A 17,752-nucleotide genomic window follows, 5' to 3' on the forward strand; every position below is an offset into this window, starting at 1 on the left:
CAATAAAAGCAGAATACTCATGCACAAGAAACATAATATATTCATTGGATGAATAATGACAGTTCATGTTTCTATAGCACAAGAAATTTCCTTACAACAATCCCTATTTTACAAATGTGTGTGTGATATGTCCTAGAGTCTACCGCTAACATTGGCCTTGTGGTGCAGTGGAAAGTGAATTGAATCTGGAGTTCAAACCCCAACTCTTCCTCTTTTTCACTGGTATGACTGAGACGAAACCGCTTAGGAGCCTGGACTACATGACCCCTGCACTGCCTTCCAGTTCTCAATCCATGCTAGAACATTAGGAGACTGAAGACTTGAGCCTTAATCTTCTCACTACAAGACTGGGATTATTACTAATGCTTGGGTATGTATGGTGAAGATATACTTTTCATAGACCCATGTCAATTCTGCTGTGCCCTGTCACCACAATGAGTCAATTAAAGTGTATTATCACTGGGGCAGGTTCATAATAACTGAGAAAAGGAGAATTTCAACCACCAAACAGTGGCAAGTAATGTAGCATGAGCATATTTAAGGGAAGTCTGGGCCCTCTAGCTTTGCCAGGAATAATTAGCTTTCCTGTCATTCCTTCAGTGCATGTCCCATACCAAAAGAATACTTAGAAAGAACATTCAACTGGCAGAACAAAGGACATCAGGACAACAGTCTTCTACAATGAGAAAAAGCACACATTGCTAATATTTTTCTATGAGTTTGTCCAGTACTAGTTTACCTTAATGCATAAGGATCTGTCTTATTTAAGGTGCTCTCATCACGACTATGGAGTAGGATACCAGATGAAGAATTGCAGGGAAAAAACAAAAAAAAAAAAAAAAACAAAAACAAGAAGCAAAAACCATCCATAAGTTGATCTTTAAATAATTCTTTATTGAAAACTTCTAAGAAAACAGTGGGAGACATATTTTTTTCTATTTTAAAATATGTGACATTTTACTTCCAGACTAAGTTTCCTTAACTAAGATGCTGATCTTATCATTCCCTAGAACAGAAACTTTTAATGGTCCCCTTCTTTAGTAGTGCATTAAATTGCACTGTGTACCTGTGAAGCTTCTTCATCTTCAGGCGTACAGTCTTAATCCAACAAAGTTTCTCACACTCCTCAAAATACAAGGCCCATTCTAGTCAGATATGTGCTTCTCTAGTCTAGGAATATGTGCTTCTTACCCAACCTTTTCTTCACCTACAATGGTTCCCATTTCCTGCCTATATTTGGGCTAAGAAAACTTCAGCCGCATAAAAGCAGATCCTTGTGATTACACAATTTGTGTGCAAAATATCAGGGAGTTATCAAAGCAGGCTTGATATGTGCCAACAATACCAAAAGAAAGTCTTAATGTGATTGTAGGTGGAATTCTAAGTATTCATAGAATCCAGGAGGAGGGAAGTGATTCTATGCCCTGATCAGAACCTGTTTGAGGAAGATATTCATTCCTGGGTGATATATTTTAGAAAAGACAATTAGCACTGAGAATATTTCCAGAGGAGAAATCAGGATGGTGAAAAAAATGGCAACTGATGATGTTTGCTGCAGATGTTTACCATAAGTAAGAGAAGAGGAAGAACTGGCATGATGAGAAGTAGTATTTGTGATCAAATGTACAATAAAACATAATGTTTAATTGACCCTCTAAAAGCTAGGACTAGGCACAGATAAACAAATTTGGGATCAACACATGAAAAACAAAGAACACAAAAAGCAACCAACTTCCAAACAACTAAGACTTATTTAAAAAAGGAATGGGCTGCCTAAGGAATTAATGCATTCCTCTGTGTGTGTGTGTATGTGTGTGTGTGTGTGTGTGTGTGTGTGTGTGTGTGTGTGTGTGTGTGTGTGTGTGAAAGAGAGACACAGAGACAGAGAGATAGAGAGATTGTGCATTCTAGTTAAAACAGTGAGCAACTAACAATCACAATGGTAGGAAGATTATTCTCTGATTCAACTCGAATGACTTCACAAACTTACCTATTCCTCTGTACATGTAACTTTTAGTAACTTCATTTTCCCACTCTGATAAGGTATCAAAGAAGGAATTTAGTGTGGAAAAGCACATTTTGTAATCATTTTTGACATCAATTTATTCCAGCATCTTATTCACAAATTTCACAGAACTTAAATAGAATGTTCACTTGCAACTTACCCTCTTTTGCTTCCCTTTCCAGCAAACTTCTCCAAAGAATACTAATTTCTCTGGTACTTTACCATTATTTCTCTCTCCAACTGCTAAACATATACCCCAATGAGTTAGTTTTACTCACTGTCAAGAAAAGTTTTAAAAACCAAAATATTCACAGCAACAACTTTTTGTAGTAGCAGATAACTGCAAATAAAGTAGCTGAGGCATCCTTGACTGAAGAATGGCAAAAAAAAAAATTAGGCTTTCTTGATGTAATAGAACATCATTTCTATGGTGAGAAATAACAATTACATAAGAGGAAGAGAATATTTAGATGAACTAATGCAAAATGAAGTAAGGACAACCAGGACAACAATATAAATTATAACTGCGATAATATAATTATTAAGGACAATAAAATAACTACAACTGAATACTGTGAAATTATAATGTCCAGGTTTGAGATGAGAGGGTGCCACTTCCTATTTATATGTCAAGTGGAGCATTATCAATGTGGAACACTGCATGCAATACTGAGGTAGGGATGAAGAATGTTTCAGTAGATGGCTGAGGAGTGAGATCTTGGGAAAAGAGGCTTATATAAAAGTAAAAGATGACAATTTTTAGAAAAGGAAACTTTCTCTCAATTGTCCATGGCTTTACTGTTTCTCACTAATATGTCTAATATGGTTATGTCCCACTAATCAAAGAACAGTAAATATGTTTCTGTCTGCATGCAACTGAAGTCACAATATGTAAGTACTGCCATTGAGGTAGGGAATGATGCCTTTTTCAGTGACTCTTAAAGAGAATTATAAATTGTTGTCTTCCTGAATTTATGTTTATTTAATTAATTAATTTATTTATTTATTTTTAGTCTTGAAATTAATTGAGCTAGGAAAAGTTATTTTTAAATCTATTAAATTAGTTTTCAAGTTAATACAAGTAAATCTGGGCTTTTTAAAAAACATTCTCTACTTTCTAACTTTCAATCCAGAGCACTTCCACATTCCAACTCTCATCAGTTGGAATTTTAGAGGTGGTCTAGTAAATACAGTCCCAACATGAATTGTGAACCTTCTTTACCATATTCCTGTGTCTCATCTATCACCTTATGATCCCCTAAGACTTTTCTAGATGGGGCAGCAGGTAGAAGTTATCTACCTTTTGCTCTTCCTCAGCCTGTCCAGAAGGCATATGAGCACTAGAAGGACTTATACAACAAGGACTATGTGAGTACTTCTCTTTACATTTCTGTCAATTCCCTTTTTTTATTCTGCCATCCTGAAAGGACAATACCTTTTCTCTCCTCAGGCTTATCTTACATGGTAGTGGGTGGGTGATTGGATCTTTTTAATGATTTGCATGTCTGCAATTAAAAGTGTGAACCCTTTCTTAAGAATCTAGGTTCTCTGCCTTGGTATCCCCAATGCTTGGCCCATGATAACATTTAAAAATTAATTCATTCTTGAATATTTCTTCTGATGGGAAACTTCCTAATGAGTAAGAGAACACATTTAATTTTTGGAGTAGCTGTAAGATTATTTTCATGTCTCATTGGTACTTATTATTTTATACCTCTTCAAAGTTTCCATACTGAATTGCTTTGCTCCTTGCCACCTGCATATTACATTCTATGCTATTTTTTGGATCTCATCAAAGCCTACCTACCTTCTTTCAATAAACACTAATGTAACAAAAACAATAATAATAATAATAATAATAATAATAATAATAATAATAATAATAATAATAACAATATAGTATAAATATACTTACAGCCATAGAATAATATGCATTCATGTGACCTTAATTTCTTTCTTGGCAAAAAACAAGTGGATGCAGAGTGAATCTGAATCTAGATTTGTAGAGCAAACTGAATATACCATAAATGATAATATTTAATAATAATTCTCCAGTTAAATATGTTGACAAACTTACCCCTTTAAAACATGGTGCACAGGTGTTACATTTTCCTTAGAAGAGATGCTCATTTTTGGTCTTTCTTCCCCAGGAATTTTATTTTCCTCATCTTTACCATTTGGATGGCTCTCCATAGAAAACTGTTTATTAATTTTGCCAGTTGTTGTTCTTTCACTTAACTTATCACCATCTGTTCTCTCCAATATTTCCATTTTCTTTTCCCCTTCCATCTAAAAGGAAAGCTTAGTATCATTCTTACTTTATTGTTGTGTGTCTTTGTGTGTAAATGCATATATGTGTGTGTGCACGTGTGTGTGCATGTGTAAATATGCACACTTTTATACATATATACTTATATGCTTACTTACGTACAAGTACTAGTACAAGGAGCTACCTGAAGAAAAAATTTCCCCTACCAATGTTATCAAAATCTAGAAGACAAGTATTGTCTACATATGTCAGAGATGGGACTTGAACTAGTTCCCTATCAAATATGCCACATTACCTTTAATTTTTCAATTTTATTTTGAAATACATATTATCCTCTATATTATCTTCACTTTTTATTTTGGATATATAATGGTCATGGTTTTATAAATTTTGTTGGAAAGTAGAAACATGGACTCCTATTTCAAAATGACAGCTCAATTACTATCTCATTTTGTTTTCTCATTCTACTTTCAAGATCTCTCAGCTCTCTCCTTTCAAAAGGAGACAGGATTGAAATACAATATCTGATTTATGCTTGCCCTTTTCCACCATGTTCTCATGTTCTCACAATGAAAATATAGATCAAGTTTATTTCCAAACCCATGATGGCTGTTTCCCACTCAATTTCTCATTTCTTATTTCTTACTATCAAGTTCAAAAAGTAAACCAATAAAACAAAGCAAAAAAAAAAAAAAAAAAAAAAAAAAAAAAACTTAATTAACAGCATAGGAAATCGATTAAAGTGAGATTTAGATATTGTGACTGCTATATTAAGGAAAATTGATGCTATTCCCTGTGTATTTCCAGAAGCACCATCTTTCAGAAAAGAAAAAAAAATAGGAAAAAATAATATTAGTGTAATGCTATCATTTTGTAGATTTGTACATTAAGTAATCCAATTGACCATTTTGCAAAGTCATTTATATTTCCTGAGCTTCTATTGCCTTGTCCACAATTATTTGTCCACACCCTTTTATAGGAATAGTAATGAAGATCACATGAGATTGCTTTGTAATTTGAGAGTCATTCAAATACTATTCTCATTATTTTTGGACAGGACCTATGAATTCATCAGTATGAGTAACTCCAAGTGAGGAAATTCCCTCCATAAATTCAGATCGCCCTCTGCTCCAAGTCTCAGTTGCCTGGTAAGGTCGATGGATTTGCCCAGGCTAACATAACTACAAGAAGCACTTAAATCTAACTCTAACTGAATGTGTTTGGGTTTGTATACACTGTGTTATATGTTCAGCTATTATTGTGAAAATATAATGAAAAGACGGACATGTGAAGGTATAGATAAGCCAAGAGACCTTGGCCAGGCAATCTAACATCCCTGAGCCTAACCTTTCCTCATTGATAAGATAATGGTGTTTGATTCAATGACTGCCAATGCTCCTTCTCAAAAATAAAATTCAATGAATTAACAGTGCTAGTACAATAGCATCTAAAGCCAGCCAATTATGCAAATATCTATAGTGAATAAAAATATATTTTGAAAAACTAAATACAAAAAGAGGAGCATTGAACTTGAAAGCAGAAGATCAAAGTTTAAAACTCAATCCTATAATTTATTACTAGTGGGATAAATAGAGAAATAGTATATTAATGCCCTATGAAAACTGATTTTAGATGATTAGCATAATTGTGTTTCATTTTCTTTTGAAATGCAAAAATGTAATGACTTTAGTAAAATCAATAAAGATGAAGTATCAGATTACCATAAAAGTAAATTTCCCAAATTTAGCTTATGTTTTCAGTATTTTAAGAAAATAAAAATGCCCATAGAAAGGAAAAGTCTTTAAAATATCCAATATTACAAGGATTTGCAAAAAAGAGAATCTGAGTTCATTATGTTCCTTTTAGGTCTGTATCCTAATTGTCTTTAGGCTTGTCCTTGTTCTTTTGGTTACCTAGTCTAATATTCCAATTTGTATGTCTGGTTTAGACAGTTTCTTGTTTACATGGCAAATACTTTGAAAATTGATGGAGCAATTTAGATCATCAAAATAAAAACTATAAAAAAGACTTTCTGGATATTTTCCTTAATGCAGTTTTCAATACATGTTGTACAAATACCAAGCATTTGAAGTGAAAAATCAGTTTCACGGGATGAATGTAGAGTGACAGAAGGTGAATCTACCAGTTTTTGTGGTGATATTTTTTCTTTCTCCAAAGTCAGGGATTTTGTTTGCATTATTTCCAACTCAATTGTCAATCTTTGTGTATGTTGGTTTAATTCTGCATCCAGGTAGTTTTTAGACATTTTGTCCCTATATGGAAGGAAGTGTTTCAAACATCTTGGCTCATCTATAGAGTTACTGTCATTATGATGACTATTCTTGAATAAGGTTTCTTTATGTTTGGTTTTCTCCTTACATTTTCTTGCAGTCATTTCAGGCTTTTTTCCTGGATGATTAATTTTATATCACCAGAGTGAGTAAAATGCCTTCCTGGAGCACTTGATTGCAGGAAACCTCCTGAATGTGGTCCCAAATTCCCGATACTTCTTGGCAGATTTACAACCATTTCTGTATCAAATGATGTATCTTCCTTCATTTTATTTATAGATATTTTGGAACCGGCTCTTTTTCTATTTTTCGCAACATAAGCAATATCCTCTTCATTTACTTTGCAAGTATGTTCCATTTCTGGCTCATTGTCATTCTTACATTGTAGGGTGCTATTTTGTGAGCACTGAAGAATATTTTCTTGGAAATTCATCTCTAAATTGCATGAAAGAGCATATGCCCGATCTTGTTCCGTTTGCCCTGAAAATGTCTGAAGAACTTTTACCCTTACAGGGCCTTTACGTTTTACCTTTTCCACAAAATCAATTAAGTTATTGTTTTTGAATTCCTTTTCCTCCTAAATCCATGTTTTTTGACAACTTTCTTTTGAAGTCGTTTCACTATCAGATTTCCTATTGGATTCTGGTCCTTCAGACCTTATTTCCTTCTTCAAAAATGGAGCACAAAGAGACTGAACTTGTTTTTTAGGTACTGTTTCTTCTGGTATGCAGGTTGTTTCTAAAGTAACTTTATCCTTGGATAATGAAATAAGACAAAGATCAATTTAAAAATAGACAAACCATAGTTAAACTTAATCGTTAGTCCCAAATCGTTGTGTTTCAAATTTCAAAAATATTTAAATTTACCCTAAAAATGAAATTGGAAAGTAAATTTTATCCAAGATATTATCCAAGATATTATATCCAAGGTATTAGGTAAATTATTATGTTTGTGCCATACTATAATTCCTATCAAAATAAAGGAAAATTTCCTATTTCATATCAATATTTTTTCCTGCTCTAAAAGGACAATTTTTTTTTCCAAAAAAGGTATTTTATTTTTCATTGGTAATTTTACATGATCAAAATTATAATACAGATATGTTTCAAATCTAAAAAACAAGTAAAATATAAAGTTGGGATGGGACAAAAAATTAAACTCATTACTCTTTTAATTCATAAGATTCTTTACTACTTTTATATGTTTCTCTAGTGCTCACTTTTACATTTCTTTAAATCAAAGATCAAAATAAGTGTAAAAATAGCAACTCTAAATTACGATTTAAGTTGGAGAGAAAAATAAATGTGATTTAAAACAACTGTATTTTCTTTTTTTTTAAATTTTTTATTATATATATATATATATAATTATCCCTTGTATTTATTTTTCCAAATTATCCCCCCTTCCCTCTACTCCCTCCCCCTGATGACAGGCAATCCCATACATTTTTACATATGTTACAATATAACCTAGATACAATAAATTCCATTTTCTTGTTGCACAATAAGCATTAGATTCCGAAGGTACATGTAACCTGGGCAGACAGACATTAGTGCTAACAATTTACATTCACTTCCCAGTATTCCTTCTCTGGGTGTAGTTATTTCTGTCCATCATTGATCAACTGGAAGTGATTTGGATCTTCTTTATGTTGAAGATTTCCACTTCCTTCAGAATACATCCTCATACAATATTGTTGTTGAAGTGTATAGTGGTCTTCTGGTTCTGCTCATTTCACTCAGCATTAGTTCATGTAAGTCTCTCGAAGCCTCTCTGTATTCCTGCTGCTGGTCATTTCTTACAGAGCAATAATATTCCATAATCTTCATATACCACAATTTACCCAACCATTCTCCAACTGATGGACCTCCATTCATCTTCCAGTTTCTAGCTACAACAAAAAGAGCTGCCACAAACATTTTGGCACATACAGGTCCCTTTCAGCTCTTTAGTATTTCTTTGGGATATAAGCCCAGTAGTAGTACTGCTGGGTCAAAGGGTATGCACAGTAAAATAACTGTATTTTCAAAAAATAGACCTGCATAGATTGTCCCTTTCTGAGTTTGGTTCCAGTCCAAAGTCTCTATACAAATCAGAGAATAGGAATGGGCAAGAGAAGGCCGATGATTTTTGTATATAATTCAGAAAAAGAAATAAGAAATTATTCCGATATATATCTTAAGCACATCAACAGAATTATTGGGTACCAATAGAGTAGGAAGTGATGACTTTAAAATAGTTAAGGAAGACCTGATTCCCTGATCCAGTACAATTTTTCAAATGTTCAGATGAGTTGGGATTATAGTTCCATAATTACATGGAACAAACCACAATTATGATGCATACTTATAGGTATTTTGGAATAAATTATATTTTAAAAATTGTTTACATGACAGAGTCATATTCTATCATTTAATTTTTTTATGGTTGTTCAGTTATCTCTGACTTTTTATGACTCTATTTGAGGTTTTCCTGGCAAAGAGACGTGAATATTTTGCATTTTGTCTTCCAGCTCACTTTACTCATAAGGAAACTAGGGCAAAAAAAGGTTTAAGTAACTTCTTCGCGGTTATATAATTAACAATTATTTGAAATCATATTTGAACTCATGAAGATGAATCTTCATGACTCCAGGCCTGCAACTCTATCCACTATGCCTCTTAGCTGTTTATACCAAAATAACCTACTTTAAATTACCTTGAATATCATTTCCCCAAAATTGGACATTTTAAGCCATGATTTAAATGAGATGGCAACACTTTATTTGCCTGATTTTCACTATATTCTAAATATACAGATCTATCAAGAAAATGAATGCATTACATGTGGACAGGAATCTCATCCACAATAACCCTAACAAGTTGACAGTGAACTTCTAACTACAGACATTCATTATTAGGGTCCATAAAGCCTTCTAAAGCAGTTGTGTTCTTTATTGCTCTTTTCATGATAGAATTCTCTTTATTCTCTTTAATGAAGACAGAGGAAAGAATAGAATCTTTTCATGTCAAAGTAAGGGCTCAATTCAATTCACTGACTTGTTGATGAGTAGGGTACTATTTGGGAAATATTCAGATTGAAGTTCTATAATCAGTTAATGAGGATAAGTTATATGGTATATAATTTTTGATTGTTAAGATATCACATTGGAATGGTCATTTCCATTCTTGTTTCTTGGGCAGAGATATTCACCCAAATGATCAAAATGTGTCGGCCAGAAAGAAATAGGACTGAAGGCCCAGGTTGTGAACTGGAAACTAGTTGTGGAAAGATGCTGTGGGAAGGTAAGGCTGTATGACCTGATTTGTGTTTCCAGCCTCTCTTGTCCCTTGATTGTGCAGGTTGTGCCAACTAAGTGAACATGATAAAAAGACTCGCGATCAGATTCTATCTTACAGAAAGCATCTGAAACATGGGCTTTAGGACTCTTTTAATTTCTGTTAAGGAAGACATTACAGGGAGACTAGAGCATGAGGTATCATGAGACCATCTCGATTGAGATCAAGCTATGCCGTTAGAATTAGCACCATAAGCCCTTCCAGCTAATTAGCACATTGAACTGAAGAATCTCACCTGAAATCTTTGAGTAATTACAGTTTACCAGGGAGTTGCTGTGGGCTTAGGAAAGCTGAATGGTATTGACTCCTGGGAAATACTGGCCCCAGTTATATTTCCCATATTTCCCATAAAAGGATGTAAGGGGGGATAATGAAGAATTGATGTGTTCATTGAAAGAAGTTATACTAGACCCTCCTAAGTTTCCTCTTCAATAAAATTGTCATCACTGCAGAGAATAGAAGACTAGGTTCCAGGAATGTTAAAACCCAGCGTGCCTGGATTTCAACAAGTATTTGAAAACATTTCTCACAAGATCTTTGTTGACTAGGACAAAAATGTGAATTGTAATAAAGAAACATTTAGCCTTTTTCATTGGGCAGATCTAAAGAATATTCATCCCCCTGGAAAGCAACAGATAGCTTCATCCTCAATATTTACTCTGTTCAACATTTTACATTGATAATCAGGATGAAGTGATAGATCAAATACTTATTAGTTGATTGTAAATGGCATGGGATTAGTAAAGGCTACAGATGAAATAAATCACAGAACTGATATTACAATGGATCTTTACAGATTAAAACAAAATCTTTACAATTACAAGAAGAAACATTTCAAAGGGGATAAATTAAAGATACTGGAATAAGACTTTTAAACATCAGCTGCATATGTACACACTGGGGTAAAACAATTTTCCATAGAAATTCTCAGAGAAAGACATAGAATTATTCGCTAATGGGCCATAAGTTTAATGATGAGGTTATCAAAAGGGCTAATGTGATCTTTGCAGCAAAAGTAAGAGAATATTCTTCATGAGACATAACAGGCCTTGATTCTGTCTTCATAATTCCACATTATTATGCTTAGATAGGATAAGGGAAAGTGTAGTCCAGAGGAAGTACAAGAGATCTCAGAAGTCAGCCATGCCATATCACAGGAAGGTCTGCTCAACAAGTGGGGCTGTCTAGTTTATCGAAAATATGATTTAAATGATTCCAGGATAAAAATCACCAAAATATTAGCAATTAGAATGCAGGTCTTGATTACTTCAACTCGATTCTTAAAGTCAGAACCATTAGCCCTTGTTGCACAATATAGAAAGGCAAATTATTGATCAATAGAAGAAAACATCCCACACTATTAGAGCTGTTCAAATATACAGTGGGCTGCTTTATTTGGGTAGTAATTTTTCAGTCACAGAAAGCGATCAACTACTTTTGGGGGATACTATAGACAGGATTGGTTATTTAGGACTAAGATAAAGTACAATAACTTCGATTATTAATACTAAGATATTATTATTATAGCATTTTAATGCCATGCATTAACATTTTTGAGCAATAATAGAATTTAGTATAGTTTTCTAAAATGACATACATTTCTAGATATTGACATTCTGGATTCTTTCCTTGCCATCAGTGACAATAAATTTTAGCTTGTGTATAAGAAAGAAATCAGGACTAAGATGCTCTTTCACACACATCCAGATCTATGATAATTCTGTTACCACAATTATTTTGCTGAATAAGGCAAAAACAATGAAATAATCAAATCATTTAAATTAGCTTCTTTGTCATTTAAGAAATGTACAAAATGCACTATTTTGGGACTGTTCCTTCACACTGGAGTTTTCATATTAGTCCCTATAATTCCAAAGAAAATCTTTTCAATAAGACATAAATACATTTAAAATTACACTAACTTTTGAAAATATGCTTCTAGAAAAATTAATATGAAAGGCACTTTTACTAAAATAAATTATCAAAAATATCACTTTTCCATACCTGTTTCTGGTCACTATTACTGAAATCTTCCTGTCCTCCATTGGATAGTCCTTTAAGTTTCAATTCTCCTTTAACATCTAAAGTAATATTTAATTGAAATTTTATTTTATTTAGAATTACTTTTCTTCTATGAATGAAATTCTCCCACCCCCTCCCCATTAACAGTAATGCTAGTTATGACAGATATAATTTTGTCTATTTCAATCTATATTGAGATAAGACATAAAATATAAAAAAAATTCAATCTTATTAATTACGAATGGATCTGATTATTTTGCAATTTCAATCTACTGCAGGATTTGAAGTTTCTTGTGAGATGCTGTTTCCCATGAGCAAAGCATAGGAAGCTGTAAAGATTGATTTACATATTTACTTTAGCAAAAATTGTTGCCATTGAAATATAAACTGGAAGAAATTTATGTGTGTATGATCAATTTATTAGTTAGGCTAGAAGTAAAAAACAAATAGAATCAATGGATTTTCTCAATAACCAAAGGACATGAGGCTGGCCTTACTAACCTTAACTGAGTTTACAAGAACTTAACTGAGTAAGTAGGAGAGAACAAAAAATGGAGTCAGGAAGGTGAAGAAAAAAATGAGATAAGTTAGAGAATGGACAACATGACCAACTGGAAACTGTGAAGGAGGGATTAGCAAGAAAGCTTTCCTTCCCATTAGGGACTAAGAAATGTTCATTTTTTGAGATTGCAGAATTGCTTTGGGTTATGAAGATCACAGACCATATGCATCCTTCAAAAGTCATAGATTTACATACACAAAAAAAGAAATATAATTAACTGGATTTCTAAAGTTAATTCATGATAGCACTTTTTGACATAAGTTCAGAGACAAAACCTCAAGACATAATCAGAAAGAGGACAAAATCAAAAAGACAGAACCAAAATGATATTTAACAAAACTGAGAGAAACAAATATAAATGGTAACTGTAAAATCACTGGCAGGACTATCTCATGCAAAAATGGAAATAAAGTAAATGACACCTAATTCTTCCAGTAAGTCTAGAAGCTACTCTGATTAAATCAAGGAAACATAAAACAAGACACATTCCAGGAGTTAATTTGAAATTCATTTTAAGAATTAGTTAACCTAGAAACAGTTTGAATATGACAAAATGGAGAGTGATTCAGTAGTGAAAAGATGAACTTAACAAAAGTTTCAGAAAATTGTATGTGTCAAGGATGCTAGTGATAATAAGTTACAATGACAGAAAAAAAGGAAACAATCATTTATATATAGATTTTATATGGGAATATTCATACCTCAAGATTTTAAACTTTGAAAAAAAAGAGGTAGGAATTAACAATTAAATACAAAGACCATTAAGGCACAATAAAGATACAAATCTAATCTAGTCTCTTTCAGCTTTTGTGGAAATTGCTACACTGATTAAAGGAGAAAATCAGAACATCTTGTAGATTCTGGTCTACTGAGAAGATTAAACACTGACAATCAATTTTGTTATTGCATGATTTTACTATTTATGTTGCTTACTTATTCTAAGAGGATTGGCATGTAACAAATTAAGCAAATAATCTATTTTTAGTAAATCCAGAATATTAAGCCTCTACCTTTCTTTCTTTGTTTGACTTCCACATTTTGTTCAGCAGATTTACATGGCTTCTTAAGGACACCTTTATCAACTCTTCTTTGTTTGACTTCCACATTTTGTTCAACGGATTTACATGGCTTCTTAAGGACACCTTTATCAACTCTTTTGACGCTTCCTAGATTAACATAGGAAGAAATAAATTGCTTAAATAGTCCCATTTCAGAAAAAGAAATAGAACAAGCTATTAATCAACTCCCCAGGAAAAAATCCCCAGGACCAGATGGATTTACATGTGATTTCTACCACACATTTAAAGAACAATTAGCCCCAATGCTATATAAACTATTTGAAAAAATAGGGAATGAAGGAGTCCTACTAAACTCCTTTTATGACACAGACATGGTACTGATACCAAACCAGGTCGATCGAAAACTGAGAAAGAAAATTATAGACCAATTTCCTTAATGAATATTGATGCTAAAATCTTAAATAAGATATTAGCAAAAAGACTTCAGAAAATCATCCCCAGGATAATACACTATGATCAGGTAGGATTCATACCAGGAATGCAGGGCTGGTTTAATATTAGGAAAACTATGAGTATAATTGACCATATTAATAATCAACTTAATAAGAACCATATGATCATCTCAATAGATGCAGAAAAAGCATTTGACAAAATCCAACATCCATTCCTACTAAAAACTCTTGAGAGTATAGGAATAAATGGATTATTCCTTAGAATAATCAGGAGCATATATTTAAGACCGTCAGTAAACATAATATGCAATAGAAATAAACTGCAACCTGTCCAAGTAAGATCAGGAGTGAAACAAGGTTGCCCAAAATCACCATTACTATTCAATATAGTACTAGAAACACTAGCCTCGGCAATAAGAGCCGAGAAAGATGCAAGAAATTAGAGTAGGAAATGAGGAAATCAAACTATCACTCTTTGCAGATGACATGATGGTATACTTAGAGAACCCCAAAGACTCTGCTAAAAAGCTATTAGAAATAATTCAGAATTTTAGCAAAGTGGCAAGATACAAAATAAATCCACATAAATCCTCAGCATTCTTATATATCACCAACAAAATGCAACAGCAAGAGATACAAAGAGAAATTCCATTCCAAACAAATGTTGAGAGTATAAAGTATTTGGGAATCCAGCTACCAAAGAATAGTCAGGAATTATATGAGAAAAATTAAAAAACACTTGCCACAAAAATAAAGTCAGATTTAAATAATTGGAAAGACATTCAGTGCTCTTGGATAGGCCGAGCGAATATAATAAAGATGACAATACTCCCCAAACTAATCTATTTATTTAGTGCTATACCGATCAGACTCCCAAGAAACTATTTTAATAACCTAGAAAAAATAATTACAAAATTCATATGGAAGAATAAAAGGTCGAGAATTGCAAGGGAACTAATGAAAAAAAAACTCAGAGGAAGGTGGTCTAAGTGTACCTGATCTAAAGCTATACTATATAGCAGCAGTCACCAAAACCATTTGATACTGGCTAAGAAATAGAACGGTAGATCAGTGGAACTGATTAGATACAAAGGACAAAAAAGGGTACATCTACAGCAATCTAATCTTTGACAAACCCAAAGATACCAACCTTAGGGACAAAAATTCATTATTCGGAAGAAACTGTTGGGAAAACTGGAAATTAGTATGGCAGAAATTAGATATGGACCCACACTTAACACCATATACCAAGATAAGATCAAAATGGGTCCATGATTTAGGCATAAAGAATGAGATCATAAATAGATTAGAGGAACAGAGGATAGTCTACCTCTCAGACTTGTGGAGGAGGAAGGAATTTATGACCAGAGGAGAATTAGAGATCATTATTGATCACAAAATAGAAGATTTTGATTACATCAAACTAAAAAGTTTCTGTACAAACAATACTAATGCAAACAAGATTAGAAGGGAAGTAACAAATTGGGAAAATAAATTTAAAAGGAAAGGTTCTGACAAAGGTCTCATTTCCAAAATATATAGAGAACTGACCCTGATTTATAGGAAACCAAACCATTCTCCAATTGATAAATGGTCAAGGGATATGAACAGACAATTCTCAGATGATGAAATTGAAACTATTTCCACTCATATGAAAGAGTGTTCCAAATCACTACTCATCAAAGAAATGCAAATTAAGACAACTCTGAGATACCACTACACACCTGTCAGATTGGCTAAGATGACAGGAACAAATAATGATGAATGTTGGAGGGGATGTGGGAAAACTGGGACACTGATACATTGTTTTTGGAGTTGTAAAAGAATCCAGCCATTCTGGAGAGCAATTTGGAACTATGCTCAAAAAGTTGTCAAACTGTGCATACCCTTTGACCCAGCATTGCTGTTATTGGGATTATATCCCAAAGAAATACTAAAGAGTGGAAAGGAACCTGTATGTGCCAAAATGATTGTGGCAGCTCTTTTTGTTGTTGCTAGAAACTGGAAGTTGAATGGATGTCCATCAATTGGAGAATGGTTGGGTAAATTGTGGTATATGAAGGTTATGGAATATTATTGCTCTGTAAGAAATGACCAGCAGGAGGAATGCAGAGAGGCTTGGAGAGACTTAAATCAACTGTTGCTGAGTGAAATGAGCAGAACCAGAAGATCACTATACACTTCAACAACAATACTGTATGAGGATGTATTTTGATGGAAGTGGAAATCTTCAACATAAAGAAGAGCCAACTCACTTCCAGTTGATCAATGATGGACAGAAATAACTATACCCAGAGAAGGAACACTGGGAAGTGAATGTAAATTGTTAGCACTACTGTCTATGTACCCAGGTTAATTATACCATCAGAAGCTAATAATTAATGTGCAACAAGAAAATGGTATTTACACACATATATTTTATCTAGGTTATATTGTAACACATGTAAAATGTATGGGATTACCTGCCATCGGGGGGGAGGGAGTGGAGGGAAGGAGGGGATAAGTTGGAAAAATGAATAAAAAAAAAAAAAAAAAAAAAAAAAACGCTGAACTGATAAAAACCACAAGGAGTAGAAGCACAACTTATCAGCTGAAGAGAATCAGGAATTTCACCAGAAAAGGTCGGTTCCAAGTGGAGGAAGAAAAAAGGCCAGCACAGACAGGGTTGGACTTGGTCCTAGCATACTGTGCTGATCAGGCTGGGGAGAACTCAGGAATCAGAGAAGCCACTGAGATAGAGGAATCTGGCACAGGCTGTTAATTCTTCTCTGCTTATAAAACAGCAGTTCAGAAGAGAAATCGAGCCACTTTAAAACATAAAGCCAGATTCTAGAACCACCCCAATCCAGAAGTGACCTAAAAGATCTAGGCACTGCTGTGCAGCAGCCTTCTGCTGCCTGGGGCTTTTCCTTGGGGTAGTTAAGATCCTGAAAAGCTGGGACACACCCTGAGGCAGCCTCTAATCCACATAGTGCTTCGCTCAGCCTGAGGCAGTGGAATTCTAGCAGCAGAGGATTCCCAGAGAAGTGGAACCTTTGAAATAGGGACCCCGGTTTCCGGACAGACACTTCCGGTCTGAGCACAGGGGCTTTTCACGTTAGCTGCTGATATCCATACCCCAAGGGAGCCTTAAACCTCAGGACAGTCAGTAGGCCATACTGCAGGGTCCTTCACTGGGCAATCCTCACAAGGCAGTAGTGCTAATCACCTCTGAGGCATTTCTGGGGGGGGAGGGGAACTGTCTCCCAGAGCTCTCTCTTAGGCAAGTCACAGGATTATTGCATTCTACCTCACATCTGGGAGGAAGCTGGTAAATAAATAAATAAACTTCTTACCCCAAGGGCAGACCCCAACAGATTTTTAACAATGAGTACAAGCTGAAGAGAAGGAATGACACCTTCTACACAGAGAAAGAGCAGAAATCCTACCCTGAGGAAGCTAACAGCAGAGATTATGCAGATAACACCCTAAAAAGGAATGATATCTGCTCCCCATCACAAAACACTCTCCTAGAAGAGACTATTAAAAAGCTAAGAGAGTTTGAAGAAAAATGGGGAAAGGAAAGAGAAGTATGATAGAGAATAACAACGTCCTGAAATTTGAGTTGGAAAAAATAAAGAATTCACAGGAGGTGCACGGAAACAAAATTTGTGAATTAGAAAAGGTTAAAAAATCACAGTAAAGTAGGATTTTTGAATTGGAAAAAGAAAATAACTCACTAAAAAATTAGTGAAATGAAAAAAAATTCAACAGTGTAAAATAATTCATTTAAAAACTCAATTGGGCATATACAA

The 17,752-nt window shown here is 33.9% G+C and overlaps 1 protein-coding gene and 1 long non-coding RNA gene across 4 annotated transcripts in view; one reads left to right on the forward strand and one right to left on the reverse strand.

Moving 5' to 3' along the window:
* The window catches only part of LOC141544657 (uncharacterized), a 95,200-nt gene extending 81,513 nt beyond the window's left edge, over positions 1 to 13,687 (forward strand). For 2 of the 3 annotated variants that reach the window (XR_012482739.1, XR_012482738.1), the window contains exons 3-6: positions 137 to 370; positions 5,332 to 5,422; positions 9,748 to 9,849; positions 13,537 to 13,687. This is a non-coding gene — a long non-coding RNA (uncharacterized LOC141544657). The remainder of the gene's footprint in view (positions 1 to 136; positions 371 to 5,331; positions 5,423 to 9,747; positions 9,850 to 13,536) is intronic. The other variant, XR_012482740.1, reaches the window with a different exon arrangement.
* The window catches only part of LOC141544655 (uncharacterized), a 160,977-nt gene that overhangs the window by 75,396 nt on the left and 67,829 nt on the right, over positions 1 to 17,752 (reverse strand). Inside the window, exons 26-29 of the mRNA XM_074271052.1 lie at positions 13,498 to 13,653; positions 11,908 to 11,984; positions 4,083 to 4,294; positions 740 to 784 (exon numbers count right to left, since the gene is read on the reverse strand). Of these exons, the coding sequence (XP_074127153.1) occupies positions 740 to 784; positions 4,083 to 4,294; positions 11,908 to 11,984; positions 13,498 to 13,653 (490 nt within the window). The remainder of the gene's footprint in view (positions 1 to 739; positions 785 to 4,082; positions 4,295 to 11,907; positions 11,985 to 13,497; positions 13,654 to 17,752) is intronic.

The sequence above is a fragment of the Sminthopsis crassicaudata genome, chromosome 5 (assembly GCF_048593235.1).
Source record: "Sminthopsis crassicaudata isolate SCR6 chromosome 5, ASM4859323v1, whole genome shotgun sequence".
NCBI classification, from domain to species: domain Eukaryota; kingdom Metazoa; phylum Chordata; class Mammalia; order Dasyuromorphia; family Dasyuridae; genus Sminthopsis; species Sminthopsis crassicaudata.